This window comes from Balaenoptera ricei, chromosome 10 (genome assembly GCF_028023285.1).
Source record: "Balaenoptera ricei isolate mBalRic1 chromosome 10, mBalRic1.hap2, whole genome shotgun sequence".
NCBI classification, from domain to species: Eukaryota; Metazoa; Chordata; class Mammalia; order Artiodactyla; family Balaenopteridae; genus Balaenoptera; species Balaenoptera ricei.
Genome location: NC_082648.1, coordinates 623,001 through 638,361, shown reverse-complemented (window position 1 = coordinate 638,361; position 15,361 = coordinate 623,001). Strand labels below are relative to the sequence as shown.

Below are 15,361 nucleotides of genomic sequence, written 5' to 3'. Positions count from 1 at the left end.
AAACAGGTTACCAAAATGACGGGAATAAAGTGAGGGAGAGAATTATCCGGAGGCGCACTCCACAACGCCCCAGCTGAGTGCGGCCACCGCGCGGGTTCCGCGCCCTAAGGTCCCCGCGTGGATCCCCGAGCGGCCGAGCCGGGGCCGGGACGGGAGCGCGGGAGCCCGGTGCCCCCCGGGCGGGCAGGACGCGCCCGCAGCGCCCCGCGCGCCCCCGGGCGTCGCACGTGCGCCTTCAGGCGTGGTCTCAGCCGGCCGGGCGGGCGGGGGCGAGGGGCAGGCGGCCCGTGGGCTCTGCCCGGGTGCGGGGTCCGCCCCCTTGTCCTCCCACCTTCCCCTTTCCCCCTCGCCCTTCCCCCTTCCCCCTCAACCGCCGCCCCAGCCCCACGTGCGCGCAGCCCCACGAGGCGCCTCCAGCCCGCCAGCTTCCGAGGGGCGCGACCCCCAGCCACGTGGGGGCGGGGCCCGGCGGGGGCGGGGGGCGGTGCTCGCCCGCGGCCCCTCCTCCCGGCCCTCGGGCGCCCCTCCCCCGCCCGTGCGCGGCCCGCGGGCGGCGGGCGGGGGCGGGGGCGGGGTTGTTGTTGTGCCGAAGCCCCGCCCCCGCCCGCCCCCGGCCGCCCCCGGCCCATCTGTTCCCCGCGGGCCGCGGCGACATTGTGCGGGCTGGGCGGCCGGGCCGCCGCGCGATGGGCCCGGGGCAGCCGCCTCGGTAGCTCGGCCGGAGCGGCGCCGGGAGCGGGCGGGCGGCGGGCGCGGAGGCGGCGGCGCGGCCGGAGATGCGCCCCGAGGAGGGCGGCGCGGCCGGGCTGGGCGAGCTGCGCTCGTGGTGGGAAGTGCCGGCCATCGCGCACTTCTGCTCGCTCTTCCGCACGGCGTTCCGCCTGCCGGACTTCGAGATTGAGGTGCGCGGGCCGGGCCGGGGTCGGGGGTCAGAACCCGGGTGGGCTTCGGGGCGGCGGGGGCGCGCGGGGACCTCTGAGGGGCTGAGTCTGAGGGGCTGAGTGGGGGGCTGAGGGCGGGGAGCGCCCCAGGGCGGCCCGGGAGGGCGGGGGTCGGGGTCCGGGCTGAGGGGACCGGGCGGCGGGGAAAGTTGGGCCGTTACTCCCGGCGGCGTCCCTGCGAGCGCGGCGCGGGGCCGGGCGGCCGGGGGAGCGGACGGCGGGCTTTGTGGGGCCGGGCAGCGGGCGGGCGCCCCTGGCCGGCGCCCCGACCCCTCCCCCGGCCGCCTGGGGTCGAGCGCGCGCGGCCGGCCGGTGCCGCGGCCCCGGACAAAGGTGCGGCACCGGCGCGGCCGGGCGGGCGAGCGGGGCGGTGGGTCCGCCGCTCGAGGGAGGCGCGCCCGGCGGCGGAGGGTGCGCGCGGGCGGGCGGCAACAATGCGGCGGCCTCCGGGTGCGGGGGGCCCGGCGCCGCACGCCGTTTTCAAAGTTGGGACGTGACTCGGACGAGCACGGCTTTTTCTAAAAACGTGAGCGGGACGATGGCTCCCGCCGACTGAGGAGGAGAAACGACAGATTAGGGAATGCCGAGCGTCAGGACTTGTGCCCCAGCCGTCCCGAGGACCCCGTGTTTCCTTTTAGTTGGTGAAAATCCTCAGCACTTTAATTCTGCTGCTCAAAATGGTGGCTGCGGTGGGAGGTGTTGTGGTGACAATGCCGTGGTGGTGCCGCTAAACTTGCCCCTGCCCCATTTTCTCCCTGAAACGTAATAGGACTGAGGTGCTGCTGAATTACGGGTTTAGAGTTTAAGAACCCAGTCTAAAAATACTGTGGAAAAATTTCATCTTGCAAAAATCCATGTATTCCGATTTTGCTGACGGAAAAATAGAAGTAATCTTGCCCGAAGTTGTTACAGAAGTCGAGTAATCTATAAATAACGTTTTATGTTCTAAGTAATGAACCTGTGGTTTCTAAGTATTAGCAGCTTGAATTCCTAAAGGCAGTGTAACCTGATCTGAGAGGTCCAATCTGTGTGTATAACAGAAATGAAAAATCGTTGTTACAGGTGAATAATCAGGGCCACTTGAGATGCTTGTGTTCTCTTCGGAGCCCAGTATTTCTTGGAAGTGACACTTTTTTGGTGGTGGTTGTAGTTAAAATGTGTGCTATTTGAAGTGTATACAACACGAATGAATATTTGGAATCCAACGTGTACGTATTTTGGTAATTATCCGTATCTGTTTATAATTTGGAGATGTTGTTCCCTAGATGGATACCTAAGGATAGTGACTTTTACCTCTGCAGTCCTTGTGTAATCCTTTTCACATGTGTTTTGATGAATGCAAAGTTTAATAACAAAGTTTTCAGTAATTGTCAGAAATTAAAAATTTTAAAGTAATTTTTAGGCTTCTAGCAAATTTGACTCCGTTGAGTGCAGAACTCAGTGAGAACATGATCAATTTTGATTCTCTAAGTATAAGTAAATAAATTTATTTTTATTTTGCTTAAGTGATTTTTTTTTTTAATCTAATAGTCTGTCCTGCAAGTTTGAAAAACAATCCCTTGGTTAGAGTTTATGATGCACTGGAAGAGCCTTTTTAAAAACAAACAAACAAGAAACAATACTACTCAGTTGGACAGCTGCAAAGGCCCTATAAAATCTTAATTTACTGCAACTTTAAAAGATAGAAATGATGAATAATACCAAGTGGTAGAAGCTGGGTATCAGCTTTTTTAGGAAACCACTTTTCAGCTGTGGGAAAGAACTCATCTTACCCTTGACCACCAAGCTAAACCCATGGATTTATAGAAAATTTAGGAAGCAGAATCTTCAAGGACTTGGCTTCTATTTATCTAAAGCAAGGCAATCTCTTAGATAGCTGAAGGGCTGGGAGCATTCATGCTGCAATTCTGCAAGAGGTCAAGACCTCCCACTTAGAGAACTGGTCCCCAAAGCATGGATATTTTTATTTTTGCATGTAAGAAAACCTTTTTACTCTGTTAATTGGCCTTGAATGTACAGGATTTCTTTAGAAGAGTCAATATACCAGATTCTTGTTTTTTGGGATATGTTTAGGGACTTGTATGTTGCTGCCCCCCAAATACGGGTCCTGTAATCATCAGACCAAAAATCTGCGAATGTGTAGATACACTTTAAGTTCAAAATTTCTGATTTTAAAAACAATGCATAATCATTATATAAGACTTGAGAATCATTATAGGTAAGAGAATTAAATCACCCATAATCCCGCCACTCAGAGATAAAAGCTGTTAACTGTTAACATTGTATCCCACCACTCAGGGATAAAAGCTGTTAGCTGTTAACATATTTAGAAATTCCCAAACATGCTCACACATGTATTTGTGCCCTGGATTAAGTGGTGTTTTAATTTTTCAGATGAGGAGATTGAGGTGTAGCTGGACAACAGTAGATGAATGATACTGAATTCAGTAGTTGGTATTATGAAATATCTATAACTAGCTGCTTAACTGGATGGATTACCAAAGAAGCTCATGGCACACCTTCTTTGCCTCAGAAGATTATCAAATTCAGAACCACTTCATTTATATCAAGTGTTCTATAATTGTTTTAACATTGTAGTGGGTTAGGCTGGTTACGTTTTGTCCTGATTCGAGAATGAAGAATGGTGAATTGATCTCCCGAAAGATTTAGTACTGGGACTTCCCTGGTGGTGTAGTGGTTAAGAATCCGCCTGCCAATGCAGGGGACATGGGTTCGAGCCCTGGGCCGGGGAGATCCCACACGCCGCGGAGCGACTAAGCCAGGACGCCACCACTACTGAGCCTGCGTTCCTGAGCCCGTGAGCCACAACTACTGAGCCTGCGTGCCGCAACTACTGAAGGCCACGTGCCTAGAGCCCGTGCTCCACAGCAAGAGAAGCCACCGCAATGAGAAGCCCGCGCACCGCAACAAAGAGTAGCCCCCGCTCGCCACAACCAGAGAAAGCCCGCGCGCAGCAACGAAGACCCAGTGCAGCCAAAAATAAATAAATAAGTAAATTTATTAGGGGGAAAAAAAAGATTTAGTACTAATTTTTTTTCCACTAGCCAAGTGATCTTTATACAGTGAATAGCGTGTCTTACTTAACCAGAGTAAGGTAAGGGACGATAAACCATCTTCAGTAATCTGGTCTGGAGTTAATCATGGTGGGTGTAGGGTTGCAGGGGGAAATCCCATCATAAACATTTTGGGCATATTTTCTCTAGAGAAGAAACCATGGGGCCTCCAGGTGGTTATTTGAAAATGGTCATGTAGAATTGTGTGTGGTTCATATAGTAGCGGCATGATGAAAATAATCTGATGGTCCCGTCTACTTTTTTTTCTTGAGCTTCCTGCTTTGAGTACAGAATCCTTTGCCTTCCTGGTTGTGGTTGTGTGTGGGTTAAGTCCCTCACCTCATCAGCATGATGATCTGGGGGCAGTGTCTTTAATTCAGATTCCTGTTGGTGTTTCCTTGGATCCAGCCTCTTGAATCAAGAGCTCTAGGTATGAATTATTAAACATGAAAGTAAGTGATAAAACTTGCTGAGAGTAACTTATTAGTACATGAGGCCTATCAGTGGTCTCTGAGCCTGGGGCCTAAGGATGGGTTATAGGAGATTTTGTGTTGGTGTACATATGTGTACTTTGTCACTTTCATCAAACTTTGAAAGAGATCCCAACCATACAAAGGCTAAAAGGCCTTAAACTAGATGAAAGATTTAAGTTGGCCTTGAATAGGGGAACCAGAAGGCTAGTTTCACAACACAAGATGCCCTGGACCAGGAGTTAGGAAACTTGAATTCTTATTACTAGCTTTGCCCCTACCTACCTCTGTGACCTTCAGCAGGTCAAATAGCCTAATGAAAAAGGACACTTGTATAGTACTTTGTACGTTTTCCAAATGTTATTTTATTCATAGCCATCCTTAACCATCACTGGGAGGTGGGAATTATCCTAATTTTGCAGATGAGGAAATTGGAAGGTTAGGCTAAGTTTCTTGCACAGACTCTCACCTGGATCTCAGGTTCTTTGGTACCAAATTCTTTGCTACTGCTGCTACATCGCACTGCTTCTACTTTAATTTTCACCATCTATAAAATGAAGGGCTAGACATAGAAGTGATGGCCAAGATTCCACAGTGCAAATGTACACTTCTTTGGTTCTTAATAACGTGGGGTACAGAAGATCCTTTTTAAAACTTCTGCCGGGGTGTCCCTGCTGGCGCAGTGGTTAGGAATCCACCTGCCAATGCAGGGGACGCGGGTTCGAGCCCTGGTCCGGGAAGATCCCACATGCCGCGGAGCAGCTAAGCCCATGTGTCACAGCTACTGAGCCTGCGCTCTAGAGTCCCCGAGCCACAACTATTGAAGCCCGCGTGCCTAGAGCCCCTGCTCGGCAACAAGATAAGTCACCGCAATGAGAAGCCTGCACACCGCAATGAAGAGTAGCCCCAGCTCTCTGCAACTGGAGGAAGCCCGTGCACAGGAAGGAAGACCCAACGCAGCCAAAAATAAATAAATAAAATAATTAAAAGAAAAACCAAAACTTCTGCTGAATACAGAGGGACAAGTTCATGATTTCATTTGTTTCTTTCAGCAAATAATTATTGAGCATCCATTATGTGCTAGATGCAGTGTATTAGGTGCTGGAGGTACAGATGTGAACATAACAAAAAAATATCTGCCCTCTTTAGTGGAAGGAGACAGATAATAAACAAATTGGCATAGAGAGAGCCAAGTTGAGGGGGTAGGTTGTTGGAATTTAAAATAGGGTGATTAGGTGTGGGTGGCCTCATTGAGAAGGATGGCATTTGAGCAGGACTGAAGGAAATAGGGGATTTAAGATTATTTAAAAACTAGTAGTTTGTGGGACTTCCCTGGCGGTCCAGTGGTTAAGACTCCACGCTTCCACTGCAGGGGTGCAGGTTCGATCCCTGGTCAGGGAACTAAGATCCCGCATGCCGCTTGGCACTGCCAAAAAAGAAAAAGAAAAATTAGTAGTTTGTCAGAGTAACCTATTGAATGGAAAATACCAGATGATAAATGTCTTCTAAGACTCAGGGTGTGCTCCTTCTCTGAGGAGGGAAGGCCAAGAACAGGATGGGAATTCCAGAGGGGCAGATCTTGAAACCCACAAAAGGGGACTGCTCCGTGAGAGTGTCACTCAACCCGAAGTGAACACTGGATCCTTTTCTGCTTAGACCAGTGTCTTGAAGAGGAAGTCCTCTTCTTCATCTTCACTTGCCTGCACGTGAAGCTTCAAAGCTTCAAACTGGGAGCTTCTCCAGTTGTAGAAAGGGTAATAACCTCTCATCTCTGAAGGACAGCCCATGTTAGCACCTGGCTTGCTCTACCACGGAAGTTCAGTTTGGTCTTGCTTGATTTTCTGGAACACAGAGGGAAGCCTAAAATACGACCTGGCAGCATGGCAGCATTTGGTACAACTGCCTGTCTGCCCTTTGATCAGGAGAGGCCGACTGCTGGACTCTCGCGGTGTGTTGGGCTGGGGGTAGGAATGAGGGGCTCTGGCAGAGTGCTGGAAGACCGCCAGCGTGCAGGGTGGTTTAGGTAAAAAGTGGGTGTGGACAGAGCCCAGGGGGACAGAGGGCACAGCTTCTGACTAGATGGTCTTAGATCTAGTTGATGGGATTGAAAATACTTTCAAAAGGGATCAAGCAGAGAGAGCCAAAAACCTGGACTGTGGGCCACCTCTGTCATTAACTGAAGCTGTGATCTTAGGCAGATCACTTGGTTTCAGATGCCCCAATCTATAAAAAGGCAATTGTGGACTAGGTGATTCCTAGGTTTTTCCTCTGTCCAACGTGCTCTGATTCCCTTCGGATGTTTCTCAGCTCGCAGGGCACAGGTAACTGATCCAGAAAGCCACCGACCTTCCTGGTTAGGACCAAAGTTATGAGCTGTGTTGGGGTCCGTGTCTTACAAATTAATTTTGTACCAAAGCTGCGAATCCATACTTGATGTGTTTGTGGATTATATGAATTTGTTTTTCTGTGGAGATCTTGTCTGCATATGCGTTACTTTGAGGGTAGCTTAATTGATGTTTTCACTGTCTTCGAGGTCCTCAAACTAAGATTTTGTATTTTGAGATTATGAGGAACTCTGGAGGATGAAGGTCTTGAATTGTGTTCTTTTCCGTTCGCTTCCGTTTGTTCACTTAAATTGAACAGCATTCACACTTAGAACTTTGAATGGAGACTGGTTGAAGGTTCTGGCCTGGGGCTCGCCTCTCATTTGACAGTGAAAGTTTCCAGATACCTGTTCTCCCCTTCCCCGTATTTTCCTGTTTCATTGGACTCTTTCTTGCATCCTTTCATCATGTCTTCTCTATAGGAGCCTCTAACAAATACTAGTTTATACCGGAAAACTCGGGAAGGTTTTTTCTCGTAGTTCTTAGATCGAGACAGGAGTAGTTGGATGGTGGTACCAAGCTCAGGATTCTCCCAACCTCGCACTATGACATTCGGGGCCGGACTACAGCCGCGTGAGTGGCGGGGCCGCGTGCAGCTAAGGACGTGGCGCCTCCCAGAGTCCGCCCTCCTCGGTCACACGAAGAACCCCGGGCCCTGAGGCGGGCGGGGGCCCCTCCCCACAGGGAGTCCGAGCCTGTGTGCGAGCCTGTGATGTTTTTGTGTGTCGGGTTGAAGGGAGTTAGTTGTGCTTGGTGTGCCGTCATCAGCAACTGCACGTCAGAAATCTGGGAAACAGACGCTTTGTTAATTCTTTTCTTGGAGTCGTTTAGGGGAAGAGGATAGGTTGGGGGGGGAGGTGCTGCGGAGAGGGCGCTGCGACTCCTGAGGGACGAAGGGGGGACCTCCCTCGGGCCTCCCGGGACCGGAGACGGCAGGGGGAGGGGGGCTAGCGTGTGTGCGTGCGCGCGACCCCGCCTGCCGGGACGCAGCCCCTCAGGCTGTAAGGGGTGTTTAATTGTTCCGCGGGGCGCGCGCCTTCCCGTGGGGTCTCCGCTCGTGCGGCACCGCGCGCGCGCGTCGTGGGTGCATACGCGGCTTCGCTTTGGTCGGGAGCGAAGGTTGCGTGGTGGCGGCCCGAGCCGTGTGCGGGACACGCTGCGGGCTCGCGGGCGCCCAGGAGTCCCCGCGGCCGGCGGTGTGGGGTCTGGCCCCTCCGCCACCTCGCCCGGCAGTGACTCGGTGACGCAGCTTATCCACACTCCCGTGGGAAACGGGGTGCGGCTTATGTAGAAACATACGAAAGGTTTCGTGCCCTGATCTCGCGTGGACTGGAAGATGGGCGTTTGGCTGGTCCAGGCACATGGTCGTGTTCTGGTACGTCTCACACTGTCATGGTCACTTCAACTTTGGCCCCCCGCCCAGCCGCTACGGCTTTCCGCGGGTGGCTTGGCTGCATGAGTGTGGCCCCTGGACTGAACGTGTGAATGGTGTCACCACAGACTGTGCCTCCTTCTGTGCCCCCCATGACCCCCCACGTAAGTGAAAACAGAGGCAGTGATGGAGCCACGGTTACTCTAAACTCTTCATGTTTTTAATGCTGAACCTTCAAATCAACTCCCGTTAATAATTGCCGAGAATGGAGTAAGTTCTTACAGCTGAGAGTGCTGTGATTGGTCGGCTGGAGTGGAGAGTGTTTTCTCCAGGCCAGGTGCTTTTCATGAACACCCCTCCCTGAGTCGTCATTGTTTCAGCAACAGTGCACTGAGGACAGTGATTTGCTTGACAGAAAATGTGTTAAATTAGCAGACCTATTTATTTAGCAGATCTTTTCTCACCCCCATTCCCATTGTGTTTCTTCTGTTTCCCTGGAAGGTTGTGTTTGCGGAGTCTTTTAGGTGTGGGAGACAATTTTTATAATCGGTGTCCTGGAGTTCTTTGCTTAGGAGACACTGTTATATAGGGGAAAGGTGACTTAGAGCAATTTCACTTGTGCCATAATTAAGGGATTTAATTTTTTTTTCACTCTTAGGCTGGTATATGATTTGGGTTAGTATCCCACACATTGTTAGAACATTCCCCTCCCAACCCCCAACATCCAGTAAGGGAGGCTGGGTGCCTGCTTTAACAACATAATGGAAAATGTGTCTCTCAGAAACAATGTCGAGGATACCTGTGTCCTTATACCACTAGAGTTTCATCACTTTTGGTGATGGAGCCCTCTTCATTATCTATAACTCTACTTGGATTTCTGTACTACGGAAGTCTTCAAAGTGATAGTGGAATTACAAACAAAAGGAGAATCTAAAATCCCAGTCTCCTTTCTGTCATTGTCATCTTTATTAACATTAACGGCCCCAGAATAATTGCAGAGGTATGGGACCAGGTGGCTCTTCTGCTGCTGCCCTGGGGAATGAATTAGAGTATGTTGTGAGGGAGGAAAGGGTGAATGGCTGGGCGGCAGCGATGGCTGCAGGAGCTCAGAGGCCACAGGGCTCATGAGTGACGTGCTTCTTGCGGAAGGCAGGGCTGGGAGGGGGGTCACAGTGAGTAAGCGCGGTGCGATCAGAGTTCTCTCATTTGGAGGGCTAGTGAAAAATGAGGTTGAGAGACAGGAGGTGGGACGCTGCAGCAAGCCTGGAATGCCAGGCCCACTCACGTTAATCTTTTTTATTCAGGCAGTGAAGTTTTAGATAAGAATGACAACAAAGTTTTAGACTTAAGAATATCTTGGGTACTAAATGTTTTAGATTAAGTCTGGTATTGGTAACTGGGCCTAACTCTAGGAGTGGAGTGGTTGTGAAGTGCTGCAGGTAGCGGTAACAGGAAAGGACCTTCGTCACTGGCTTTGAATAGTGGGACTAGGTGACTGACGGTGTTGGGTGCATAAAGAGGGTGGTATCTGGTAAGGATGTTTTTGGCTGCAAGTAATGGAATGCTGTACTCACAGTGACTTAAAAAACACTGTGGACTGTCCTATAACACGTGGTCTGGAGGATCCTGGCAGGTATGCTGCTCAGTGACAGTGTCCTTAAGCGCTCAGGCAGTGGTCTGCGAGTGGTTACAGGATGGTTTGCATAGCTCCAAGGTCTGCATTGCTGAGTGATGCAGGGAAGTACAGGAAAATTACAACTGAAAATCAATTGTACGTTGAGTTGGCAATTTGAAGAGGCTGGAGATGACTTCAGAGAAGGCTGTTGGGAAGAGGAAGAGGGAAAGGCTAAAACTACATTCTCCTGGAATGAGAGAGGAAAAGAGCTCTATAGGAGGCTTAAGAGAATGGTGGAAAAGAATGAACTTTTTAAAAAAAAATTATTTTATTTTATTTATTTTATTTATTTTGGCTGTGTTGGGTCTTCGTTGCCGCACGCGGGCTTTTCTCTGGTTGCGGTGAGCGGTGGCTACTCTTCATTGTGGTGTGCAAGCTTCTCATTGCGGTGGCTTCTGTTGTTGCAGAGCATGGGCTCTAGGAGCGCGGGCTTCAGTAGTTGTGGCTCACGGGCACAGTAGTTGTGGCTCACGGGCACAGTGGTTGTGGCTCGCGGGCTCAAGAGCGCTGGCTCAGTAGTTGTGCCACACGGGCTTAGTTGGTCCGTGGCCTGTGTGATCTTCCCAGAATAGGGCTCGAACCCGTGTCTCCTGCATTGGCAGGCGGATTCTTAACCACTGTGCCACCAGGGAAGCCCAAGAATGAACTTTTTAGAAAAACGTTTTCACAAGTAATATGTAATATTATAAAAAGAAACCCCAGTTCCTCCTAGGTTAATGTTTTAGCGCTGTACTGAAGAGGTCAACTGTAGGACAACCTATCTCCTGCTTTTTAAAGAAGAGTCAGCTTGTTTCCAAATTCTGCCCCCGTCTTATACTAGCAGTCCTCTTCACTCTTCTATCCCCTTCTGATTGTTGGGAGTGGGGTGGTAGTGACCCCACCCCTAGGATTGCCAGTTGCTCCTTGTTTTAGCTTCCTATATAGGAAAATGAAAATGAAAATCTGGGCGCAAAAGTGTACCCCTTTTATCATTAGAATTTTAGATTTACTTTTGCTTATCTATTGATTGTTTTGGAATTCTTCAGTTTTTAGTTTCTCTCTGTTAAGTATTTAATGATTTGTAAGACTACTACTTAATGGGACTCTGATTCTTCCGTAATGGGAATTTATATACAAATAAGATAGGTATCAATGTGATACGTTCTTTCTAATCACAGTTTCCCACGCCTGGGGAAGTGACAGCTCAACAGAGAGGAGTAGTTCTTCTGTTTATTTGTTTCTCTTATCTGCCACCTAGCTCTACAAAAATTTTTGGAGGTTATCTGGCTGCTCTACCTGCCCTTTGCCCCTTTTCCCTCCTCCCGGCTGAAGTAAGTCTATATCCTGGCTGGTAATCTGACACATCTTGCAAGAAAAGATGAACTGGATCAATCAAATTCCCATTCTTGGGATTGTAACCTAGGAAATACGAGGGTTATCAAGTTAGTGTGGAAAAGCAGTTAAAAGGTCCCAGTGAGAAGCCACGATGCAAACCAAATTCTTGCATGTGAAGGAGCAGAAACTCGAGAGAGACCCAGCATTAGGGGAATTAATAGGAAGGCTCCAGCCCCAGCTCATTGGTGTCCATCCTGCAGGAACCCCCAAGCATCTGAGGGACTCTGTACTCCTTGCCCCCTCACTTTTCTCCATGTGCATGTATTAAATATTTTATAAACGTAGGCTCATACTTTTACATAGACTTCTGAATCCTGTTTTATTCAGTTAACAATATTACATGACACAGAATGCCCTTTCATAGCATACGTTATGACTTTAATAGCTGTGGAGCACTCATGCTCTGATTTATTTAACCAATCCTCAGTGGAGCATTGAGGTTATTTTTAGTTGTTTACTGTCGTAACAGCCATGAACAGAAAGATTTTTTTCTTCCCAAGATAGGATTAGTGTTTTTGTTCATTAGACTTCTCCTGTTACCCTCTATATTTGAAGTCTTAAGTCTTGAATTTTCTTCATAGTCAATTTTTATCTTGCATTTCATAACAAAAGCTAACATGAATTTGGTGCCCACTGTGGGTACTCCAGGCACTGCTTGGTGTTTCTCATGCATCCATCTATCCTTTTTTAAAATTGAGATACAATTGACATACAACATTACTTTCAGGTGAACAGTATAATGATTCCATATTTGCATATGTTAAGAACTGATCACCACAGCAAGTCTAGTTAACATCCCACACTGCACATAGCTACAAATTTCTTTTCTTGTGATGAGAACTTTTTAAGATCTACTCTCAGCAACTTTTGCATGTACAGTACAATGTTATTAACCATAGTCACCATGCTGTACATTACATCCCCAGGACTTACTTATTTTATAAATGGAGGTTTGTGCCTGTTTACCCCCTTTACCCATTACACCCACCCCTGCTTCTGGGAACCACCAGGCTGTTCCCTGACAGTAAGTTGCAGACATGATACCCCTTACTCCTAAACATTTCTGTGTTTTTATGCCTTAAAAACACAGACATTTTCTTATATAACCATAGTGCAATTATCAAAATCAGGGAATTAATACTGAATAAAATTTCTAGATAATAGTATATCATATTGTCAACTGACCCAAAAATATTAATGTATAATTTATATATTTTTATGATTTTAAATACAGTATTATTTTAGAAATTATTTTGCTGGCTAGGGTTTTCAATCTAGGATCATGTGTTGCATTTAACTATTGGGCCGCTTTCAGCTCCGTTAGCCTAGAGTGGTTTTTCAGTTTTTGTCTTTCATAACCTTGACCTTTTGGAATTGGGACTGTCCCTCAATTTGGGTTTGTTGTATGCACTCTCATGATGAGATTCAGGTCCTGTGTTTTGGCAGGTGTACTAAAGAAGTGGTGTGTCCTTAGGGCATCATATCAGGAGTCACGTGATGTCACTTGGTCCCATGGTGATGGTTATTATTAACTTTCATTGCTTGGTTTGAGGTGGTGTCTGTCAGCTCTCTCCTCGGTGAAGTTACTGTTTTTCCCTTATAATTAATACATACTTGGTGGGGAGAGGCTATGTAAACATCCTGTTTCTCATCAAAATTTTACCCATTTTAATCCTTGCATGGTTCTTTGCCTGAGTCAATCAGTACATCGTAGTTGCCAAATAGTTATTTTCAAATTACATCATTCTTTTTACATTTATAAGTTGGCATTCATAGTTTTCATTCACAGATTTTAAGTGTTTGATTCAAAACTGTTTCTGGTGTCTGATAAGCGTATAATTTTATAAATTTCTTGGAAATTTCATCTAAGTGGATAAGCATTTGATATAGTAATTTTCACAAAGTGAAATAATTTTTTAAAGCTTCAGATCTTATTTTTTCTTTATTCTTTGAGAAGTTTCAAACGTACAGTGAAGTTTGAAGACAAATATAGGTGAGCCCTGCATACCTTTACTTTAGATTCACCGGTTGGTAACATTTTACCACATTAGCTTTATGTTTTCTTTTCTTTTTAATTTTTATTTATTTACTTATTTTTAATTAATTAATTTATTTTTGGCTGCATTGGGTCTTCGTTGCTGCGCGCGGGCTTTTTCTAGTTGTGGCGAGCCGGGGCTACTCTTCGTTGCAGCGCGCGGGCTTCTCATTGCGGTGGCTTCTCTTGTTGCCGAGCATGGGCTCTAGGCACACGGGCTTCAGTAGTTGTGGCACGCAGCCTCAGTAGTTGTGGCTAATGGGCGCTAGAGTGCATGCTCAGTAGTTGTGGCGCACGGGCTTAGTTGCTCTGTGGCATGTGGGATCTTCCCAGACCAGGGTTCGAACCCATGTCCCCTGCATTAGCAGGCAGATTCTTAACCACTGCACCACCAGGGAAGTCCCAGAGGGATAGTTTTTAAGCAGGTTGAAGCCAACCCATTTATCCTAGTAATGAAAAATTGGTAAAAATGATTTAAATTTCAAGCTGCAAGTATATTAGGTGAAATAATAAGGAAAAAAGAGAGTTTATTGGAATAATACTGGCTCCAGTCCAGGCTGTGCTTAAGGTGTGGACAAGCTACCTCACTGAGCCTCAGCTTCTTCGTTGGCAAGTTTCTGGCTTATTCCATAGGGTTATGCTGAGATTCAAATGAGCTGAGGCATAGGAGGGCCTGGCGCACACAGATTTCTACACCTGGTAACTATTATTAAGTTTTTTTTCTCCTTTTAGGTTTTTTTTTTTTTTTTTTTTTGCGAGACATGTGGGATCTTCTCCTACCAGGGCTCAAACTGTGCCCCCTGCAGTGGAAGCGTGGAGTCTTAACCACTGGATCACTAGGAAGTCCTCATTTTAAATTTTGAATTATGATAATGTTTTAACAGAATCATTTGGAAGAAAGGAATTAAATAATAAAGATATGTTTGTGAGATTACTCATTTACTTATTTTGAAGTCAAAAGGCAATAAAATTGTAGAAAGAAAATCAGTCACATGCTTACGTGGATTAAAGTGATTGCTGAGTACAGGTTTTTAATAGCTTTATAGAGACATAATTCATATTCCATACAATTCACCCACTTAAAGAGTATAATTTTGGTTTTAGTGTATTCATAGATGGGTACAGCCATTACCACAGTCAATTTTGGAACATTTTCAGTACCTCAAAAAGAACCCATACTCTTTGCTGTTACCACCTCTATTTCCCATCTCCCTCCCCAGCCACGGGCAACCACTAATTTACTTTGTTTCTATAGATACCCTCTTCTCAGTTTTCATAATGAATGGGATCATACAGTATGTGGTCTTCTGTGACTGGCTTTTTTCACTCAGCATCATTTTTTCAAGGCTCATCCATGTTGTAGATCAGTACTTCATTCCTTTTCATAGCTGAATAATAACATCCCATTGTATGGATATATTGTACTATATTTACCTGTTGGTGGATATTTAGGTTGTTTCCACCTTTGGCTTTATGAACAGTGCTGCTATGAACATTGGTGTACTTTTTTTGTGTGTGGACACGTTTTCAGTTCTCTTGGGTATATACCCAGGACTGGAGTTGCTGGGTCATATGGTAACTGTGTTTGATCATTTGAGAAACTGCCTGTTTACCAAAGAGGCTGTACCATTTTCTGTTCCTACCAGCAGTATATGAGGGTTCCAGTTTCTCCACATTCTTGTTATCTGACTCCTTGAGTCTAGCCATCGGGTTAGTGTGAAGTAGTATCTCGATGTGGTCTTGATGTGCATTTCCCTGATGACTAATGATGTTGAGAGTCTTTTCATTTGCTTATTGGCCATTTATGTATCTTTCTTGGAGAAATATATATTCAGATTCTTTGCCCATCTTAAAATTGGGCTGTCTGCATATTATGGAGTTATAAGAGTTCTTTATATATCCTACATATAAGTTCCTTATCAGATATATGATTTGCAAATATTTTCTCCCATTCTGTGGGTCGTCTTTACTTTCTTGATGGTGTCCTTTGAAGAACAAAGTTTTTTTTTTTTTTCCCATAATTTTTTCAATTTTTC

The 15,361-nt window shown here is 47.0% G+C and overlaps 1 protein-coding gene across 2 annotated transcripts in view; it reads left to right on the top strand.

Annotated features, from left to right (window-relative positions):
• The first annotated feature begins 757 nt into the window (after window positions 1–757).
• LOC132372869 (chromatin remodeling regulator CECR2) overlaps window positions 758–15,361 on the top strand; it is a 152,498-nt gene continuing 137,894 nt past the window's right edge. For both annotated transcript variants that reach the window (XM_059935005.1, XM_059935004.1), the window contains exon 1: window positions 758–902. In XM_059935005.1, the coding sequence (XP_059790988.1) occupies window positions 777–902 (126 nt within the window). In that variant the 5' untranslated portion in view covers window positions 758–776. The remainder of the gene's footprint in view (window positions 903–15,361) is intronic.